This window comes from Camelina sativa, chromosome 14, assembly GCF_030686135.1.
Source record: "Camelina sativa cultivar CO46 ecotype springtype chromosome 14, ASM3068613v1".
Taxonomy (NCBI): Eukaryota; Viridiplantae; Streptophyta; class Magnoliopsida; order Brassicales; family Brassicaceae; genus Camelina; species Camelina sativa.
The window spans coordinates 4,520,955-4,541,566 of NC_141893.1; the positions used below are offsets into that span (position 1 = coordinate 4,520,955).

Here is a 20,612-nt window from a genome sequence, read left to right on the forward strand (position 1 = left end):
TGATTAAGACACTTCGTCGTCTTCAGTCTTTTTCCCTTTGTCGCAGCACACTGTCTGAAACTTATCGTTGTTGGGCTTTATTGTTTTCTTTTAGGCCCAACTTGTTTTGCTCTTCGAAGCCAAGATTACTTCTTTTTTTTCCTTTCCTCAGTTGAGAAAGACTCTGTCTCAGTGAGAGATTTTTGTTTTTGTTCCAGTGTTATTATGTTTCGAGACCAACAAAAAATAAAACTTTTCGACTTTTTTTCCAAAAGCAAACGACAGTAAGTAAAAAACGCCGTAAACAATTTCATCCAAAAACCACCAACAAAAACACAAAATCTCAGAAAAAAAAACACTAATCTCTCTCTCTCCTCGATGTCTGATCAGCAACTAGAAACAACGGAGATCAACTTCTGGGGAGAGACTTCAGAAGAAGACTACTTCAACCTCAAAGGCATCATCGGCTCCAAATCTTTCTTCACTTCTCCTCGAGGTCTCAACCTCTTCACTCGTTCATGGCTTCCCTCTTCCTCTTCGCCGCCACGTGGTCTCATCTTCATGGTCCATGGCTACGGCAATGACGTCAGCTGGACTTTCCAGTCCACTCCCATCTTTCTGGCTCAGATGGGTTTCGCTTGCTTCGCTCTCGACATCGAAGGTCATGGCAGATCTGACGGTGTCCGCGCCTATGTTCCTTCCGTAGATCTAGTCGTCGATGACATCATCTCGTTCTTCAATTCGATTAAGCAGAACCCTAAATATCATGGCTTACCTCGCTTTCTCTTTGGAGAATCAATGGGCGGAGCGATTTGTCTTTTGATCCATTTCGCTGATCCGTTAGGGTTCGATGGAGCGGTTCTTGTGGCTCCCATGTGTAAAATCTCTGACAAGGTGAGACCTAAATGGCCGATTGATCAGTTTCTGATTATGATCTCCAGATTCTTGCCGACTTGGGCGATTGTTCCGACGGAAGATCTGTTGGAGAAATCGATCAAAGTGGAAGAGAAGAAACCGATTGCCAAGAGGAATCCGATGAGGTACGGTGAGAAACCGAGGTTAGGTACAGTAATGGAGCTGCTTAGGGTTACTGATTACTTAGGGAAGAAGCTAAAAGATGTGAGCATTCCCTTCATTGTTGTGCACGGAAGTGCAGATGTTGTCACTGATCCTGAAGTGAGCAGAGAGCTGTACGAAGATGCTAAGAGCAAAGACAAGACATTGAAGATCTACCAAGGGATGATGCATTCCATGTTGTTCGGTGAACCCGATGACAACATTGACATTGTTCGCAAGGATATTGTTAGTTGGTTGAATGATAGATGTGGTGGAGACAAAACCAATGTTTGATGGAACTCATTGTCATTGTTGCTGTAATGCTTGTATAGTCATATTTTATCATGAAACGGTATTTGGGTAAGTGACTAGACATTGATGTATAGATCAATCTCATTGTTCTTACAGAGTTTTCTTATAATGCTCAATTTCATTCTATATCCAAAGCAAAGCTACCTTATTTCTATTTCCATGTTTGCACAAACCTGAAGTTAGTTCAGAAGATCTCTTCTGCTAAAAAAGCAACGCAAACCCGGAAAACTCTATACTATATGTACCTGAGCTTGTCAGAAAAGATTCTCAAGTATCCGCCATGAACAGATAGTTCAAGTCCTCCACAGAGAGATGCGATTGCCGACTACCCTTTTCATCTTCTCCAAATGCAGAAGCTACCATCATTCTCTTCTTTTGCTGTGGCAATTTAATGTTTGTGAGGATAACTTAGCTAGTAGAAACTAAAATTTAAAAACATAAAAACGTTGCAGAAATGATGAACAGACCTGAAGGGCCAATATGCGGTCTTCAACTGTGTCTTTTACTGTGAACCGCACCACTTTTACTGATCGTGTCTGTCCAATACGGTGTGCTCTGTCAATTGCTTGATCTTCAGTGGTCGGGTTCCACCATAAGTCCAACATCAGAACATGACAAGCTGCCACCATGTTTAGCCCAAGACTAGCAGCTTTGAGAGACATTATCATTACAGAAACCTAATGTAAAAAAGCCAGTCATCAGTATATCTCTATTCTCATGTCTAAGACAAAAAGATGATCTTGAGCTGCATACCTCAGGGAGAGTATTAAAATCTTGTACTGCTGCATCTCGAGCTGCTACCGTCATTTTTCCATCAAACCTTCTATACTGAATACCCGAACTCTTAAGACAAGCTTCAAGCAGGTCCAGCATCTTTGTCCATTGGGTAAACACAATGGCTTTTTCTCCAACCACCTTAACCTGACTATCCACGCTACTCTTTGCTGGAGTTGCAGGTAAACTGGATGACTTGTCAAGCTTCTGATTATTCTCTCCATTTTCAGAGCTCTGATCATTCATTACAGTCTTCGGACTAGGTAGCCTGCTCAGTGATCGCAAGATATCTAGAGCAGCCTTGATTTTGGATGAACCACATGGAAAATTTTCAATACAAGGCTCCTCCCTCCCAACAGGATCTGAAGTGGTACGATCACATGGAGCATCAAGTTTATGCAAGCCAAGCATAGCATTTTCCAGTGTTTCTCTGGAAAATAATGATGAAATTTCAAGTCCGGCTTTGCAGTATGACAGTGGGCATTGATTATTATCGCGAGTAAGGAATTCGCAAATGCACTGTTTACAGAAAACGTGACCACAAATTGAAACAACAGCATCTCTGGGTGCACCCTATAAGTGAAGAAGGGACACAGAATAAGAAACTCATGGTGAACATAAAGTAACTTGATATCTAAATACGAGAGATAACAACTCAAGAATCCACAGCAGTGCCTTTGAGTTTAAAGTATTATTGAGGAGTCATTGCAGATACTACAAATTGCTAGTGAAGCTTCTAAGCGATGTAGAAGAAAGGTTTGGTTATCATATGGAAGCTTCCTAGCCACTTCAGTTGAGGAAGTCCATGTCGTACTGGATACTAGAAGAGGGTGACCACAAGCTTGACGAAGACGCAACAACATCAACAATATATTTACATAGTTTTGCTTCACCGTTCCAGCATCTGCATATTCCTGACAATTCAATTACGTATAAACAAAGAATCAGCCTTCAGTATCATTATAGACAAAGTAGCACCCATGGGAGGTCATAAAATGTATGCGTATCCATGTTCTACATGTGTCCATAGCCATACCTTGAACTGATCACGAGAGTCGCACTCTAACTTTGAGTAGAAATGACGTTCTTCCTTGGTGAAGTCCACTCTCTTTAACTCAATGGACTTTGGAGGTAAAGAGATTACGGGTTTTCCATCAAGAAGTGTATCTAATGATTTTACTAGTTAAAACCCATAGAAAACTTTCATGAAACATCTACGGAAATTTAGCTTTATAATAAGAATTAAGAAGACTGACCTTTGGTTCGCCTAAGCATTATTTTCTTCAGGATACCCTGCAACGTTTGATATCCTTTCATCGGGTACCTACTGATGGGGTTCTTAATCGTTTCACAAAACGTTGGGTAGCTAGAATAAGGATCATACTTCAGGAATCTGAAGTAGCTGTAGAGGTCATCAACTGAATTCTGGATAGGAGTGCCAGACAAACACCACCTACGCTTAGCATGAAGGCCTGAACATGCCCTTGCAGCGTGGGTTTTGTGATTCTTAATGCTCTGAACTTCATCTAGAACAACTCTAAACCATGAAACTTGCGCAAGAGGACCAGACATAAACACAACAGGTTCACAATCCATATGTTTCCTCTTCTTTGTGCCCTTCTTTTGAGATTTTGGCGGATCCTTTTTGTTTGAGCCAAAACCAGCAGATTCGACTCCACCATCATGTATGCCACCCTTCTCATCAGCTTTATCAAGAGGCTGTTTCGGGACTTCCATGCTCACAAGGGAATATGTAGTGATGACAACATCATATTTAGTTAGCTCGTTAGGATCCTTTGTTCTGCTGCAACCATGGTATACAAGAACAGAGAGATTTGCTTCAAGAGTAACCTTCTTGCGTAATTCATCAGCCCATTGCCTCATCAGACTAGTGGGACAGACAATAAGAGTTCCGGCAACTGGCCTTCCGTTCATCTTGCATAAACTATCTTTGGCGACTTCTTTTTCACTGAAAACAACTTGAGAGTGATCAAATGGATTGCTTCCTCTATTCTTTGAATCTTCTTCACATGGTAGAGAAGGTGTAGACCGTTCTGTCAATATAAGCGCTATGGTGGAAATTGTTTTTCCAAGTCCCTGCAAAAGAAGATAATTACACAAGAAAAATTAGTAAGATCAATGTTTGTTGTGTTGAATGTATTGTAACTGATAACATGATATAGATTACAACAGTAGAAATATAACCTGATCATCAGCAAGAATCCCCCCAAAACAGGGGTTCCCGCTAGTCTCCTTTTGGGACATCCACGCCAATGCAATCCGCTATTCATGTGTAATGTATGGTTAAATTGGATCTACACTAAGTATATCAACTTGGAGAAACCATGTCAATTCATTTCCACAATTCAGGCCTAAATCATCTTAGTTAAGCAAAGAGAAGGACACTTAAGAATTAGACACGCAAAAAACTGAGTTCTACAGTTTGTCTTATAAACATCTACAGGGAATGTTACTACTTATCTAATAAAATACAAACCTGATGTCTAAGAAGCGAAACTGCCAAGACACCGTCAGGAGGTTTTGCTTCAGAAATAGGCTGAGAAAGATCCTGTTATTTCAAGCAATCGTTAGACCTAATGAAACTGAAACAAAATAAGGAGAAAGGGATAATACGGGATAAACTCATAAGAGGCAGTTTGGCATTATATCACACATGCAACCAACATCAGAAGACTTAAATAAATACCTCATGCACAGAACACAAGAACAGAACTTTAATAATAATAATAAGCTCCCGCATATCAAGAAAACTTCATAAAGGAACTGAGTATGTGTGTCTGGGCGAGAAAGGTATAAAAAAGAACAAACATGGGACAATTGAGAAAAGGGCTTACACGCTTAAACACCACTAACCTGCATATCAGCATGAAGGATCATGTTTTCCTTGTTTGACTCAAACTTCAAGCCTCCACAATGATTAGAAGTTCGACTAACTGTAGAATGTTCTGAAGAAAACACTGGTGTCTGCACATCCAGATATTGGTGTAGATTAACAAATTCACCACAAGATTCTATTTTATGGATCTCAGAATCATCATCTCGATCGGGTATACGTTTAGATGGACTTTCAACTGTTCCAGAGCTGAAACTAGAAAGATTAAAGCCTGCCCTCCTAATATATTCATGGTCCTCGTCTCCTACCAGAATATCCAAATACTCAGTGCAAGATTTTACTGGGTCAGGTTCTGCTACGTTTTGCAAACAACCATCTGAATCAAAACAATTATAGAAGCTTCTGCCGTCAATAACTTGGCCAGGGAAAGAAGTCAGGGGTGCCATAAACGAGTATTCATCCCCGACATCTGTCTGATAGGAGGTTGCGCAATTAGAGCCACCAGACCATTGCAAAGTCGTTCCTTCAACTGTATGAGCATCATTACATATACTATAGTTCTCAGGAACTGAACTGTAAACCGTGTTCTCCAACTCAAGCTCTGGTTGAACCTTCACATGGACTTCTCTCTTCTCCTCAAAGCTGGTTGAACAATTATAAGGCTGCTCAAGCTCCTTATCAACTCCATGAACATCAAAACTGCTATATAGTTTGACACAAGCAGGGATAACTGGAGGAATGTTTTCACATTGGATGCTGAGTTCTCTTTCACTGCTTACATAAAGCCCAGAGTACCTCTCTGAAGTTCCATTATCTAGTCCTACACGTCTGTCAAAAACCATCCAGCTTGCATCATCTGACTGACACTCCCTAAATCCACTCTCCATTTTATTGACAAATTCTTCTTTTTGGGGAAGGAACTGGAATGTGTAACTAAGGGAGACTTCGGACAGGGATGCATCTATTGTATGGCCAGAAGAGGCACAATTATCAGCACAATCAGTAACATGACTGGAATCATGAGAGATATGAGACATCAGGGAGGAATTTTGCATAGCTCCAATTCCTGAGTCATTTCCAGATAAGGTATTGAAATAGGGAGTCATCATAGTGGGGCTGCAAGGCATACCTGCAATATGATGTAAAAATCAGTGAGAAAATCTCTCGATATTAGCTCCAAATGATAGGGAACATGAAAATTTAAAGAGAATAAAACCTAAAAACTTCACAGAGAAGGTTCATACATTTGGAATCAATTGTCATGTCATCCAGGTTGGATACAGTGCCATATTCAAAATTTTCAGGATAGTAGACCACATCGCCACCATAGTCATAGAAACAAGTCGCATCTGCTTCCAGTCCTCCATTCCCAGGGTCAGAAAATGAACTTGGTTCTGGTATTACACTTTGCGAGGCTCCAGGACCATACATATCCCGGTAAGGAAACCAATCAGTGGCCTGAGATCCTAAGCAAGAAACATATATAATCAAAAAAATCAAAACACTGAACTTAATTCCACACTTCAATATTCAAAGTTTTTACAGAGAAATTAAAAGAAATAAACAAAAGAGTACTCCTCACTACGTCTACTAACCACTTTGCATCATCAGCGTGTTCCTAAGCTCACCAGACTCTACAACAGATGAACCAACCGGAGTCACCAATTCTTCACTAACCTGGAAGTAATAACTCAAAAATTTAAGTCTCCATCACTATAATCGAGAAATTAAGTAAGCATTTGAACCACATAGACTTAGCCGAACCATACCTCAACAGAAGTAGGATCCTCGTCGAGAATCCGATAAATCGATTCAATGTCAACCATAAGATCCTCGTCTTCGCTTCCAAATCCAAAGCCTGTAGAAGAATCATCCTCTAACAGCGACGAATCACGAGGCTGGAACACAGAATTCTTCTCACTCATCACGAACCCAAACCCTAAGGCTGTAAAAATCGAAACAAAAACCTAAATCCACCAAAATCCAACACTCAGAGAAGAGATTTTTTTCTCCCGGAAAGCTTTAGTCAAACACGAAATCGCCGACACGCGAACACAGAGAGACTTGCGATTTCGAAGGGGAGGGAAAAACAAAAAACTAGCGAGTATAGGTTTAGAAAACGATGAATTTTTAGTCAGAAGAAGGTTCTAGAGTAGTTAGGGAGGAGGATGATGATCCACGCGACTTTTATAGTGCCGGTGGTGAGGTTCCTTTGTTTTTTTTTCCTTTCTTTCTTCTCTCCGGAATGGAGAAAAGGTAAGCGAAAGAGACGCAGATTTAAAATAAGAAACGGTCGAAGAAGTTGGCTTCTTTCTTTTTTCTTTTGTTTGATTGTTACTATTGGTGGTGGTCATTGTTTATTAGTATTATTAATCATGAGCCGACATTTGATTAATGTTTTCTACTAACCAATCAAAGTAATTTGCTGACTTCAAAAACAAAAAAAAAAAGTAAATTGCTTATGAAAAAAGCATTGATCATACAGCATTTCTTAACGTTTTCTATACTCATATCTTGTTTTTTTCCTAATCTTCTACACGCCTGCACACCATTAATGTTTGTTTACAGGTTTGACCAAAAAGTTTAGATAAATTAACCTCTTTTGTCAAAACAGTAAAGTGGGTTTAGTTTTCCTTATTATTGTATCAATTAATAAATGAGTAGATTTTTTCTCTAAACATATCTGAAAGTTTTAACCATCTGTTTCCTACTTGTTGGAAATTAATACTTAAACGGCTAAACCAATCTTATTAGTATTTAAACCGCTCGGTAAATTATGGTTCGACCAAAACCCGGTTTATTTATGTATATAAATAAGAGAGGATTGAAATTTCTTAGGCAATCGCACAAGAAAGAAACCGCACGAACCGTTTTCACAGCAATCCTTCACTCTCCAGGTACTTTTACTCGGAAAATTTCGCCGATTTTCCCGGAAAAACTCGTCTCCGCACTAATCTTTCTTAGAATTTACGCAAACTATTGTATCCTGCTCGATCTTTTGACTAAAAGACCTCGATACTCGTCTTTCTTTGTTTGTCGCGAAGCGAATTTTCTAGGGTCAAATTTGAGAGAACATTTTCTCGGGAAAATTCAATTGTTCAGATGGCAGATAGCGAAGATGATGAGGTAATTAATCTATTCATCTTCATCGATTTTGTTTTTCTTTGTATGGGATGTGGTCATACATATCAAGAGTGAGGATAACTAATGTAACTCTGTATCTGGTTTCGTTTTTTCTTATTCAGATAATAGATATTGAAGGATATACGGTAATGATCTTCGTCTTCATCGGTTTGTTTTTCTTTGTATCCGATTTTGATGATGAATGTGAATTTGGATGAACTGAAAATCCTTTTTTCTTGGTTTTAGGAATCATCGAAAGAATCGATAACGAGTGAAGATTGGGAGCGGTTGCTGAGAACTGTGAAGATTCAGAAAGAAGAAGTGAACAGACTCGTTATGAATTTGTTTGTGGTTGAAGGTTATCTAGAAGCTGTGGAGAAATTCGAAAAAGAGTCTGGAACTAAGCGTATCTCTTTTTTTTTGAGTTTCTTCGTTGTAGTGCTGCTGTGTGTTAGTGTGTTATGGTTATGATTCCTTATCAAGAAACAGCAGAGGTAGATTCTGCGAGTATCGCTGGCCGACTGGCTGTTGTCAAGGCTATCCAAAGCGGAGATCTTGAAGTTGCTGTTGAGAATCTGAAGGCTTTAAACCCTGAGGTACATTTGTGATCGATTGATTTTTTAAGATAAGTATTGGTGGAGGGAGGGAGCTTGTCACATTTTCATGGAAACTTATAGTTTCGCTTGGACATGTGTGTGATCTGTTTTTGCTTTTCTATTCCTAATTGGTCACAGTTTCTCACCACATGAGATTCTTTGCTATTTGCAGATACTGAAGGAGAATTTTGTCCTTAATCAGCAAAGGTTGATAGAAATAATCCGCTTGGGGACTACTGATGAGGCCTTGGAGTTTGCTCAGAAAGAGCTTAAACCATTTGGAGAACAGAACGTAGGTCACTTAACCCGTTAATTATATAAACCACATTGATTCATCTTTTTGGACTTTCATCCATATATCTTAATGTCATGATCATACGCTTAATAGTTTACTTAGTTTTCAATCGTTAAAGATGATGTTATCTATGTGTAAAGCATCTATGTGTATACTGACACATCACTTGTCATAAAAGATAAAACCTTTTACATCTTATGCAGCGGGTGTTTCTGGAAGAATTGGAAAAAACTCTTATGTTGCTCGGTTATGAAGACCTTACTACCTCTAGCTGCCCGATGACTCTGAGAGCGCTTCTTACCAATTCACAGCGGTTGAAGACAGCTGCCGAAGTAGAAGCAGCGATTCTTATAAGTCAGACTGGTGAAAAATGTAAGTGCTCAACTTCTTAAGTTATGGCTTAAGACAGCAATTACAACAATGAGCTAAAAAAACCTCTAGCACTGTTCATTTGCAAATTAGTAGGATCAATTGTTTATGATGCCAAAAAACTTGCATAATTACAGTGAGACAACTGTTTTTTACATTCTTTAGTATCCCACATGTGCTGTTTCAGATTGCCTCTTGAAACTGTCAATGTACTAACTCGATGATTGTCTTATGTTTGTGAATAAACAGATCCCAAACTTCAACACTTGTTGAAGATGCTGAATTGGACTCAGATGCAACTGGATGAAGAGTTAGAGTATCCACGCATGACTGTTTTGCCCACTGGCCAGGTTACAGTCATAAACACATCAGAATGATTCTTCACCTCTTTCAGCAACTAAAGGCTCTGCGCCAAAGGGGAACATATATAGTGAGATATAACCTGAAATGTGACATGAGGAGACCATTGCTTCATATTTTGTATATTTTGATTGAGATGAAGTTTTTGGCATTGCACTTATTGATAAAAGGCATTTTGCTTTCTAATGGGAAATATTGGACCACTTGGTGGTAGCAGTAAAGAAATATATGTAGGTTACTGGTTAAGCTTTTATTCTCCAACATGGTACGGTTCCTAGAAAGCTACCTGTGAAGGGGGCTATTGAATTGGTTTTGAAGTTTGTTGGGGTGTTTGACCTACTAACTAAAAAAGTTGCTTGTTTGTCTCCTTATTGCACTGTTCTTCAATGTACTTTAAAACCTCTGGGCTTTGCTTTTCTTTCTCTCTCACCTAAGAAGATAGTTGCAAAACTAATTTGTCCAAAAGGAATATCATGATTTAGAAGAATGTTAGGTGCGAGTCAATGGTGTTTCTAGCTAGTTTCTACTTCAAGAAGGTGATTTGTGGATAAACATAAAATTTAAGGTGATTTGATCTTATCTAATTATAGTATCATGCATTCATCTAACGAATTTCAAAGCATTTTCCAGAGCATAACTAGACTTAAAACGAGATTTATAATTCTTACACACAATAAAAATCTCATATGTAGTTGTTTATCATAATGGTCAATAGAAAGTTAATTTACTTCTTACTAGTATTATTTTTGAACGTTGGAACTTACACAGGGATTACTACCCAAAAAAATGTCTCGTTGTTTTTCCAAAGTGGTCAATATAAGTAATTACGGTCTCTACATTGGAATATTCACAAAGCTAAGCACCAAAAAAGTGTTACCAAAAGCAAAATCGATTTTTAGAAGCTTGGTTCGAAATGAGAAGAAAGAACTAATGATTTGTCGAGATAGTAGCTTTCGACCTTTTGCAGTACACTGAAAAAAAAATATTCTAACAGACAAATAAAGAAAGAAAGAAGATATAACATGCATTTGATGGAGAGAAAGGGAATAAGAGAGAGAGAGAGAGGGGGATTTGACAAGGTCAAAAATTGACATAAACAACATAAATCAAAGTGATTTTGTGGAGTTTATTAGAGTCGCCGGAGACTCTCTGAGGATTCTCTACTCCGTCGTCAAAGTTCAATGCGTAACTCCAAGGATCATACTGAAACATGGTTTGCTTCTTCTTCTTCTTCTTCGTCGTCTTCTTCACCGCGGCCTTCACCTTCTGGAACATCTTTTTCCGGTACTGATTCACCACCTCGAATCTATCCTCTAATCTCATTTTTTAAAAAACTTTCTTGATCAAAGCTATGTATAAAACGTCTTTTTGGAGAAGAAGGGAAGAGAGGTTGGATATAAGGAAAAAGTGAGCAGCTTTTTGATGTATTTGGGGGGGGTTGAATACGTGGGAGGAATTTACATTGGGGGTCACGAGAAAGAGATATAACAGAGGAAGAGGAAGAAGAAGAAGGAACTTTGGGCAGAGTGCCTCTCAAAACATCATTTTCGGATACTCTGTTTCTCCTTCTTTTTTTATTTTATTGTTCAACTGTTTGGTCTTTGTCTGCTAGTATCTTAACGAATCAATAATATTCTTTTTTTTTTTTCCTTTAGAATTTAACATTCCTTTTTTTTTAATAACTTCAAAAGAGTGTAAATAAATCCACAATCTTGTGTAAAATACTTATTAAACAAAAATTCAAACATTTTTTAGTGATTGACTCATTTTGAAATTTGAAATCAGAATTTTGACAAATAAATCGGATATACTAAAATTTCGTTTGTTGTTGAGATCATTTTTTTTATTTTTACTGTTTCTACACACACACACACACAAAAAAAAAAAACTATAGATATACTTCGTTTCTTTTAGATTTTATTAGTACCAAGAATTAAAAGACTTATTATTGGTATTAAGTGTTTTAGGTTCATCTTTACAATGTTTGAAATAAGAGATTCAAAAGACTATACTTGTCTTGTAAAGTCTTTACACGTGTATTTTTTTATTTTATTAAAGGTCTTCTTTATACATGTATTGTATTTTTACTCGATATCTATGTCTATAATAACAGTTTAACCTCAACATCTATTGCATGTTTTGATATCGAGTTTGGGATTACATGACTTCACGATGAGTTGTACAATGGGTCGTCGACAAGATGACCTTGTAAAGTAAAGTGTTGAGGTTTGAAGTGGAAATGTTTTTTACTAGTGTTAATTTAGTAAAAAAAATAACCCAAAATGTTCACTTTTATACTCAGACCCTGTAGTGTAGTGTGTGTGTGTACTTTAAGGATTAACCAATTATGTTAATTAAAAAAAAAATAATGATCGAGTCACGCCTGTCTTTAATAGGTAACAAAGTGTTCGTCATGGCTCAAAGTAAAAGCTCAAAGATTCTCTTAATTACTTTACTTAACAAAAAAATCACACTATTCCCTTTGTAAGTTTTTTTTTTTTTTTGGTTTCGAGAAAAGCTGTGCAATAAAGGACAACATGTGTGTCCCCGAAAAGTTACAATTTTTTTATTTATTTTTCAAACTTTTCTCTTAAAATCCCAAAACTTTCACTTTCTCACATATTAGCCCCACTTGCTTCCTCTCTTTCTCCTTCTCCTTCTTTCTTCATCTCTCTCTCTCTCTTTCTCTCTGTTTCACCGCTACAAACGAAGAACATTGAAGCTTCTTCACCTCTTTTTACACATAAATGAGAGACCTTTCGAATCTAAAGACGAACTTGAACGAACAATGGCCACCTATTGGAGCTCCGATGAATCTCCGGCGAGAAGAGCCGTGGAAATCTCAATTTGACGACTCAGTTAACGCTGTCTCCTTCGGTTTCGTTGCTACAGCTATTCTCATCTCTATGTTCCTCGTTATGGCTATCTTCGAGAGACTGATTCGTACCACCACTACTGCAACGACTACTACTAACTCAGATTCCTCTTCAAGTCGGGTCCTTTCGGGTATGGATCCTCGGGTCGGGTTTCACAATGGTTCTGCAACTAAACTCGGTTACCAATCTCCCAAGGCAAGTCTTTTCACTTTATATTCTCTTGTCTTAATAAATTTTCAGCGAATAAATTTCGTAAAACACACAAATTCCTTAACTTTCGCATTATTGTCTACTTGCTTAGTACTTAATTACTGTTTCTTAAATTGTTGACTAATTTAGAGATTTCATTCTTCTTTCACAATCTGATGTTTGACACTTTTGATGAACTAAAGTACTAATAAACTTAAATTATTAATTTGTTGGTTAAAATTTATAATTATGTGTTTAATGAAGCAAAATTTGGTATTAATTAAAAAGTTTCAGTCTTTGGATTAATATTTGAGGTCATTAATCATGTTTGATGTGAACACGTCCATTTCCAAAAGCAGAAGAAGAAGAAAACATCATTGGGTTTTTTGATTCTGTGTACTATTTGAGTATTGAAAGAGACCCAACATTGCACATGCTTTTACATCATCAACATTTAAAGATGTCTCATAAGCTTTCCTCTCACTCACTCACACATGCACACACTGTAGAGACTAGAGTGTATGTATATGTATGTATAAATGGTGATGCATTCATTGATCTCTTTCGTCATTCAGAATCTCTCTGTTTTTTTTCTCCTTGTTAATAATGAATGACCAAGGAGACAAGAAACAAGTGTGTAATAAAGTTTTGTTTGTTGAAGAAGATTGATTTGTAAGGATTGATGTCGACGCCTATAATACTAACTATGCGTGTTGTAGATTGAAGACGATTTCTAAACGTCAAATTCTGAAACCATGTGTGACTGACATTTCCTAGGAACACAAATGACCCCACAGGTTTTCTTGAAACCTAACACTATTCCTATTCTAGAGTCTATTCTTGTTTTCCATCTTCTTGAGTAGGTTGCTTTACATAGTTCCATGGAGGTTGTAGAGTTTGCTTGATACTGATCTCATATAACAGTAGAAGTAGGATAGATTGATCTGTTGAAGACTATTGATATTTCAATCTATATGTGAACTTGAATGTAATTTAGAGATTCTTGGAGACTTCTCTGTCTCTTTTAGTACTAAACACTAGCTCAAGTTTAGTTACAAATGTCTCTTGAATCCCACTAAAGATATAAACTTGGATGTAATGGGTTTCAAACTTGGAATTTAGTTCTTCTTCCCAAATGAAGCGGATCTTATTAATTGAGATGCTCTTTTGTATACCTTATTTTCTTGTTAGAAATAGTCATTTTAATTAATAGACTCACTGGCATAAATAGATTGATTGTAGATGGATATGGAACAAACCATGTGATGAAAAGAGTAGATAGAAGCATTCAAAAACATGGGAAGGACCCATAAATGGTAAACTTAAGACCAAAATGTGTTTGCCCTTTTCTTCATTCTAACCTGAGTTGCTGTTGGGGAACAATGACACATGTTTAGATCTGTCATTGTCTTCTCCCACTCAAAATTCTCATTTGCTTGTGTTTTGTTGGCTAATCAAACAAGAGTCATTTTGAGAATCTTTGCTTCTTCTATCTGTTGGATATATTTTGTGTTGTTATTATGTATCTGATTTTTTTTAATTTGTTTTCCTTGCAGATGACTATTTACTCAAACGGGGTATCAGTATTGATGCCAGGAGATGATATCCCTACGTTCATCGCTCATCCAGCACCAGTGCCAGTGCCTTGTCCTCTTCAACAAATCTCACAGTCTCAGCATCAATCTAGCTCATCATGAGACTCCTCCAACTCAAACTCCATTCAAGAATGTTGAAGACTGTTTTATTCATCTCCGTCACCATTCACCATTGGCTTATTTAACATTCGAGCGACCAACCACATTGAGTTGAGTTGAGTTTGGCATCGGATGTTTTTGTTTCCTCGTATTGTTTTTTTTTCACTCCCGGTGATTTCGCTACATTGATTGGGTTCGGGGAGATTATTTTATCCGCATTTTGTGTAAATAGCATTAGGATCAAAAACTGGGTTATGCCCTTTACTATAAATGCCTTAAGCATATATTCAAGATTTGTCTTGGCTTTATCTTGTTTCTCTGTCTTTTTTTTTGTTTTGTTTTTTTTGCTTGTTAAATGACTTAGAGCATGATTACTGAGAGTTACTCAGTTGGTTGCTTTCTTATTTATGTCCGAAAAAAAATTAAAAAATCTAATAATATTGTCTAAAATGCGAGAATCGCTTCTCCAGGAAGGAGCGGAAGCAACCCATAAGGAACGGTACGTGTCAAATTTTGGTTGGTTGTCGGATATATAAAATTTTTTTTTTTTTTCATTTTCTTCTCTCTCTTTCGCGACCCTTTCTCATTTCTCTCTTGAGGTTAACGGTGAATCGGCGATAGATTCACTTCAAATCCGGAAAAATCGATTAAACTCGAGGGTTTTGGTGATTGACACCGATTTGTTTACGGATCGGCTTCCAATCACAATTGTTGTCATGTCTTATTCGCTTCTGTTCTCAAGATCCTGAATTTTCTCCAAGCTTTCATCGGTGTATCGATCATAATCTACTCGATTTGGATGCTCGATCAATATAACCATCATGTTCCCCCGTTAAACCTCCTCCGTCTTAGCCTCTGGCGGCTTCATCTCTAGAAAACGAAGGTATGTTGGGTATCTTTCTCTCCGATTCTATTTGTATGTCGTCGCCTCTCATAATTAAGTCTAACATCAAAACAGGGGCGTATAGACTTAATTAGATTCAATGTCGTCGCCTCTCATAATTACATTAAAAAAAGTACTTGGGTTGGGTGTCAATGATTTATGTGAATGTGTATGTTGTGAAGTAGCTTTTGATTTGGGAATCAAGAGGTTGCTGAGCAACCAACAGTTGATAAGGACAACTTAAAACAACAGCCCTAATTAGATATTTGGTTGCTCTTTTGATGTAAATGTCGGGTTAAAACAGTTTGGTTGCTGTCATTTGCTTTTGCTCTGGTTTGTTTCACTTCAAACTCCAAAGAATGTTGTTTTGATTTTGATGAAACTGATGAAGCAGGTAGCGAGAGTAATAGTGCAACGTTGACATTTGATGGTGTTGATAAAATGGGTGAAAGGCTTGCTAATGAGGTATTTAGCCAGCATTGTTGTTTTCACTTTGATCTGCAAAGTTTATGAAATTATATTTCTCTTTGATAAAAACTGCTGGTCTTTTATTTACTTTGTCGTCGTCCTCTACGAGAAAAGTAAGCAAGGGAGACAAGAATGTTACACACTACTAGTCTTTTATTTTCTTTGTCGTCGTCTCAACAGTGGTCATTCCGGTTATAACCAGTTTCTTCCAGGTTTGTGTCTGAAATTGCAATGTCCTTGAGATGAAGTTTGGACCTCAAAAGTAGCTTGCTTAATTGATTTTTGGTTGTGTCCCTGCAGCGGTTCCTGCTCCTGTGGTCCGAAGACCAGTTACTATTTAAACAGAGGCTTGACTCTGTTGTTTACTTGTTGTACAGCTTCTGGTCCAGTGGCTATAGTTCAGAAGGTAACTGGTTCATGTGTCTCAAAGGGAAGGACTTACTACAGATACTCAACAACTGTGATTAACAAATCTTCTAGACCTCTGAAAAGTCTCAACCTTTCGATCAAGAATCTATATGGACCAATCTGGGGGCTCTCGAGATCATGCAATTCGTTCGGTCTACCCTCTTGGATGCACTCATTGCCATCCGGGAAATCCCTAGAGTTTGTCTACATTCACTCAACATCACCGGCCAATGTGGCAGAATCAAGCTACACTTTGGCTTGACCAAACAACAACTACACTCAAAGGAATCAGTGTGTATAGGTCCAAATTTTAACCAATTAAACAAGTGTAAAACACTAATAAGGTAAAATATGCCTTGAGTAACTTTTTTGGGGTTCTCTAATAATAGGTTGATTTTGCTTAAGTTCTTTTAGGGTTGCTTTACTTAATTTATGATTATTTATATAATTAATTAATGTGAGAGTAACTATAGTGGGTTACTCCACTAATGATGGTCTTAGTAGTTGCTGAGAAGAAAAGCTAAGAGAGTTCGTTCATGCGGTGCTGCTTTAGAATTCCAGTATTTTCCAGTGTGGTAGTTTTGAAACGAGATAGATTTCGAACTAGGTGAAATCTTAATGCAAGTGAGTGAAGAATCTGAAATTTTGTTGGAATTTAAAAAGCAGACGTAACTCTTTTGTTGTGTAGTCACCAGTCAATGTGAATATCCACTGTTATGTAAATGGTATATACATTTTTTTTCTTTTCGTCTAGTCATGTTAAATTGGTACTTCTGTCATATGTTGTACAATTATTTTCCGGAACAGTTGACTTATACTAGTGTTTGGCTTATGTGAATTTGAGAGTGCACGTATATATTTGCGTCCAAAAATGAAAATATATCTCGACATTTCATGAAGAAAATTCTTTTATAATTCTATTTATCTATATCGTAAAATCACATTCAGCCACTCGCTTACGATTTTGTACCTTTTGTCAAATATCATATATATACAACTATGTAATTTGTATAGCATTATTCGAAATGAAAACAAGTCATAATACAATCTTTAATGCTTTGCATGGCGGTATGATAGATTTAAGATATCGTAACCTCTGTAACTAACTCTTTATTGCTAACCCAAACACTAACACACTATAGACGAAGGCAAGCACATCACAAGCTCTTCACCTAACGAATATCAGAGACGAGAGCACATCACTCTCTCACTTAGCACATCGCTAACATTCAACAACAATAAGCATCATCCTCCCCACGCACACATAGCTTGTATTTAAAGAGAATAACTTCAACGGCAACACTTCTAAATGAGAAAGAGTCTCTGCCCTCCTTAGCCAAGTCAGCTCATTCAACTAATCTTCTTTAAAACCGATTGTGTTGATACACCAATCATATCACGGTATGTTGATGTACTCGAAATCGGAACGACAGCAGTATTTTACGAGCATAACACTCATACTTACTGGTCATTTTTTCTTAGTTTACTTCAAGGCTGTTGTGTTGTTAACGACTTAGCCCATTTGGTACAACAACTTATGACAAAAGAAAACCTTATTATCTTTGCTCTTAAAAAAACGTCAATTAGACATTTTAAATTATTTTTAGAAAATCTACTAATTTATTACATGTGTGCTAGAGAATAATCTAGAGTTTAATATGCATTTTCAGGTTATAACTATTTCTTTGTCGTAAAACATTATTGGTTTCACTGTTATGAATAAAATAAATACTGTAACAACAACTTTGGTGAAAATTAGTTTGTTACACTAGTCACTCTAGATTGATCCAAAATATTAATGCCAATAAATACCCAAAAAAATCTCTCTCACTTCTCACATTCACTCTGCTCTGCTCTGCTGCCATCATCACACAGCACCAAAAAAAAGAGTTACTAAAATCTCATTATTTCCACTTGAACGACACCGTCCTCTGTTATGGGTTGTTGCCTCAGTTCCGCCACCACTGACCAGAAAGATGAACTCGTCTCCGGCAAGAACACCGCACCACCTCCATCCGTTGTCGATGAAGAGACGGTAGTCAAAGAAGTCTTGTCCGAAACCACATTTCTCACTTTCTCTGACGACAATTCGACGGTGGAGAAGAAGACGTCGTCGATAAAGATTCAAGAAGACGAGGAGAAGAAGAAACCCGGAATTGTCGTAGACGACGTAGCTACAGAACCGGTTATGACCAAGCCCGGTTCTGTTAAACCGGAGAAAGGATCAGAGGTTTCGGAGGTGTGTAGTAGTTTGAGCGAGAGTTTGCTTTCGATCGTGAAGAAGTACGACGAGGAAGAAGTGAAGAAGATGAAACCTCAGGGAGTAGTTAGACAGAGATCTCCGGCGAAATCTCGGAACCGGGTCATGGTTGGTTATCCGACCCGGAGAACTGATATGTCTCCTCTTAAGAGAAACACCGAAGGAGAAGAAGAAGCTGGCTCGGTGAGACTGGTTCCGTCTGGTACGTGCAAGAGAGATCCGCCTGAATTATCGGAGAGAAGGTCCAGGTCGCCGGCGATGAACAGGTCCGTCGTGATGGGTCCAACTCGGAGTCAACAGAGTACGGAGAGTTGTGTAGCAACGAGGAAAATAAGCCAGTCTCCGGGTCGGGTCAGACCCGGTTTGAATAAGAACGTGTCGGAGCAAGATTGTAGTCATCATCACAAGTGGCCCGGTTCTGTCGGGAATTACAATACTGCCCCAAGCGACACGTTTGAGAACCCTCTTGTTTCACTAGAGTGTTTCATCTTTCTATGAGAGAATGATTTTTAATTCGGTAGGATAATATTCTCTAATTATCGCCGGAATTTATAATTTTCAGAAACTTATCTATTCAGTTTTATTTCACATGCTTCGCCAGTGTCAAGGATCTTGTTTCGTTGTGTCTTGTATAATTTTTTCTGTTTTTATTGATTATATAAAAAAAGAGAAATTATTATATGATGTGTGAGTAGGGGCGGCAAAAGATTTGCTTCTATGACATCAATTATATATTTTTTCTGACAGTCAAAAATCAGACGCAAGCAAAGTCACGTAACTTTGACTCCCAATAAGTTACCATACACTACTAAATTCAATTACACTATGATCGTATGAACCAACAACAAATTTCAAATAATGTATAATGAATACTCACTCCGTTTCAAAATATAAGATATTTTAGAGAAGTTTTTTGTTTTATAATATAGGATGTTTTCAAGTTTTTATGTAATTTTTATATTAATTTAGTATTTTATATTATATAATATTGTTTCTGATTGGTTGAACTTGTAAAAAATGAATTCTTAATCTGCATGCTTTAATTAAAACATCGTATATTTTGAATTAGTAGTGTATTTCTTGTGTTATCATCTAGAACTAATCGACGATTTGAATACGTTGTGCGACTTATAGGATCAAATAAAACATTTAACGTAAGATTTCGTCATTCCAATCAAAATGTAGTTCTCTTCGTTTTATATTGGTCTAAGATTTGCTGATTCGTAGAGTATATATAAGGTGTAAAAACTATATTGTGTATAAAATAATTATTAGGTTTTGCATGAATCGTTTATAATAGGTTCCATTTTGTGTATAAACTAGTGTTATTACAGCACATAGACAGTATACAAACTCTTCATCTTAGTTTAGCTCCGATCATATGTAAAACAAAATTGGGATCCTTCCTTAAAGTAAATATTTTCTTCTATAAAGTTCGATTTTGTGTGTTTGTCTGGTAAATCATTCAAACTTTTTCTTTTTCATAGCAATTTTCTTTATTATTGTTTTTAACTTTTGTAGGCTCATCTTTTGGAGAGAGCATTGTAAAAGATTTTGCTTTTTTAACGCTTTCTTGCTTGTCTTTTTGCACCCCACATTACGTTAACTAATTTATTGGATGAACTTGTTGAATAATTCCCGGCGAATTATATATATAAAGATAACAAGGTTTCTTTACCGTTAATTCTCTAGAAAGTTTCTGTGTCACATGCACTTGTGCATATTGAGAAATGAACATAGAATAAGACTACCAACTCTGATCAATTTAATATAAATCAATCAGAATATCAAGTGCGTCACAAAAAAATTGATACGCACATAAAAAGTTGAAGTATTAAGTTTGAATTCGCTCAAGTTTGATGATCTTCAGGTGTCCTAAATTCGATACATATATACAGAGACGTTAGAAGCACTAGGAATCATCCAAGTTTTTGGTGTTTTTTTCACAATTTCATAGAACTTTTATCCTTTTAAACTTATCTTTTTGTTCGGAATTTTGAAGATGGAAAGATTTATAACGGATATATATAGTTGGTAGGTCATAAAATGCTGGGACGATGTAAAACCAAAAATTTGAAACCAAAAAATTCGTGTAGATAAAACCACAATTAATTTA

General features: G+C 37.1%; 6 protein-coding genes and 1 long non-coding RNA gene across 8 annotated transcripts; 5 read left to right on the forward strand and 2 right to left on the reverse strand.

Moving 5' to 3' along the window:
* The first annotated feature begins 357 nt into the window (after positions 1-357).
* On the forward strand, positions 358-1,481 carry LOC104739743 (caffeoylshikimate esterase). The gene has a single exon (XM_010460188.3). The coding sequence runs from the start codon at positions 358-360 to the stop codon at positions 1,327-1,329; it is 972 nt and encodes a 323-aa protein (XP_010458490.1). The 3' UTR covers positions 1,330-1,481.
* On the reverse strand, positions 1,391-7,314 carry LOC104739742 (helicase-like transcription factor CHR28). The gene is made up of 12 exons (XM_087484077.1): positions 6,745-7,314; positions 6,571-6,652; positions 6,220-6,441; positions 4,996-6,104; positions 4,619-4,690; positions 4,327-4,404; positions 3,378-4,218; positions 3,158-3,288; positions 2,826-3,035; positions 2,101-2,694; positions 1,815-2,024; positions 1,391-1,725 (listed from the first exon to the last, which is right to left on the reverse strand). Exons 1-12 carry the CDS (start codon positions 6,898-6,900, stop codon positions 1,615-1,617), a joined length of 3,816 nt encoding a protein of 1,271 aa, XP_087340203.1. The 5' UTR covers positions 6,901-7,314; the 3' UTR covers positions 1,391-1,614.
* A 507-nt stretch (positions 7,315-7,821) lies between these two features.
* Positions 7,822-9,999, forward strand: LOC104739744 (protein GID8 homolog). Of its 2 annotated transcripts, none has more exons than XM_010460189.3 (8): positions 7,822-7,872; positions 8,020-8,101; positions 8,221-8,244; positions 8,345-8,504; positions 8,588-8,694; positions 8,867-8,986; positions 9,193-9,361; positions 9,608-9,999. In XM_010460189.3, the coding sequence occupies exons 2-8, from the start codon at positions 8,078-8,080 to the stop codon at positions 9,733-9,735; spliced, it is 732 nt and encodes a 243-aa protein (XP_010458491.1). In that variant the 5' UTR covers positions 7,822-7,872; positions 8,020-8,077; the 3' UTR covers positions 9,736-9,999. The 2 variants fall into 2 exon arrangements, with proteins under 2 accessions (XP_010458491.1, XP_010458492.1); XM_010460190.3 differs by having other exon boundaries at positions 8,032-8,101.
* A 653-nt stretch (positions 10,000-10,652) lies between these two features.
* On the reverse strand, positions 10,653-11,179 carry LOC104739745 (uncharacterized). Its single transcript, XM_010460191.3, has one exon. The coding sequence runs from the start codon at positions 11,039-11,041 to the stop codon at positions 10,799-10,801; it is 243 nt and encodes an 80-aa protein (XP_010458493.1). The 5' UTR covers positions 11,042-11,179; the 3' UTR covers positions 10,653-10,798.
* A 1,148-nt stretch (positions 11,180-12,327) lies between these two features.
* LOC104739747 (uncharacterized) lies at positions 12,328-14,783 on the forward strand. Its single transcript, XM_010460192.3, has 2 exons — positions 12,328-12,789; positions 14,340-14,783. Exons 1-2 carry the CDS (start codon positions 12,466-12,468, stop codon positions 14,478-14,480), a joined length of 465 nt encoding a protein of 154 aa, XP_010458494.1. The 5' UTR covers positions 12,328-12,465; the 3' UTR covers positions 14,481-14,783.
* Positions 14,784-15,040: 257 nt separating this feature from the next.
* Positions 15,041-16,640, forward strand: LOC147927829 (uncharacterized). Its single transcript, XR_015579878.1, has 4 exons — positions 15,041-15,360; positions 15,755-15,825; positions 15,943-16,040; positions 16,129-16,640. It is a non-coding gene; the product is annotated as an uncharacterized LOC147927829 (long non-coding RNA).
* A 1,417-nt stretch (positions 16,641-18,057) lies between these two features.
* Positions 18,058-19,175, forward strand: LOC104739748 (uncharacterized). Its single transcript, XM_010460193.3, has one exon. It carries the CDS (start codon positions 18,173-18,175, stop codon positions 18,992-18,994), a length of 822 nt encoding a protein of 273 aa, XP_010458495.1. The 5' UTR covers positions 18,058-18,172; the 3' UTR covers positions 18,995-19,175.
* Positions 19,176-20,612: the final 1,437 nt, after the last annotated feature.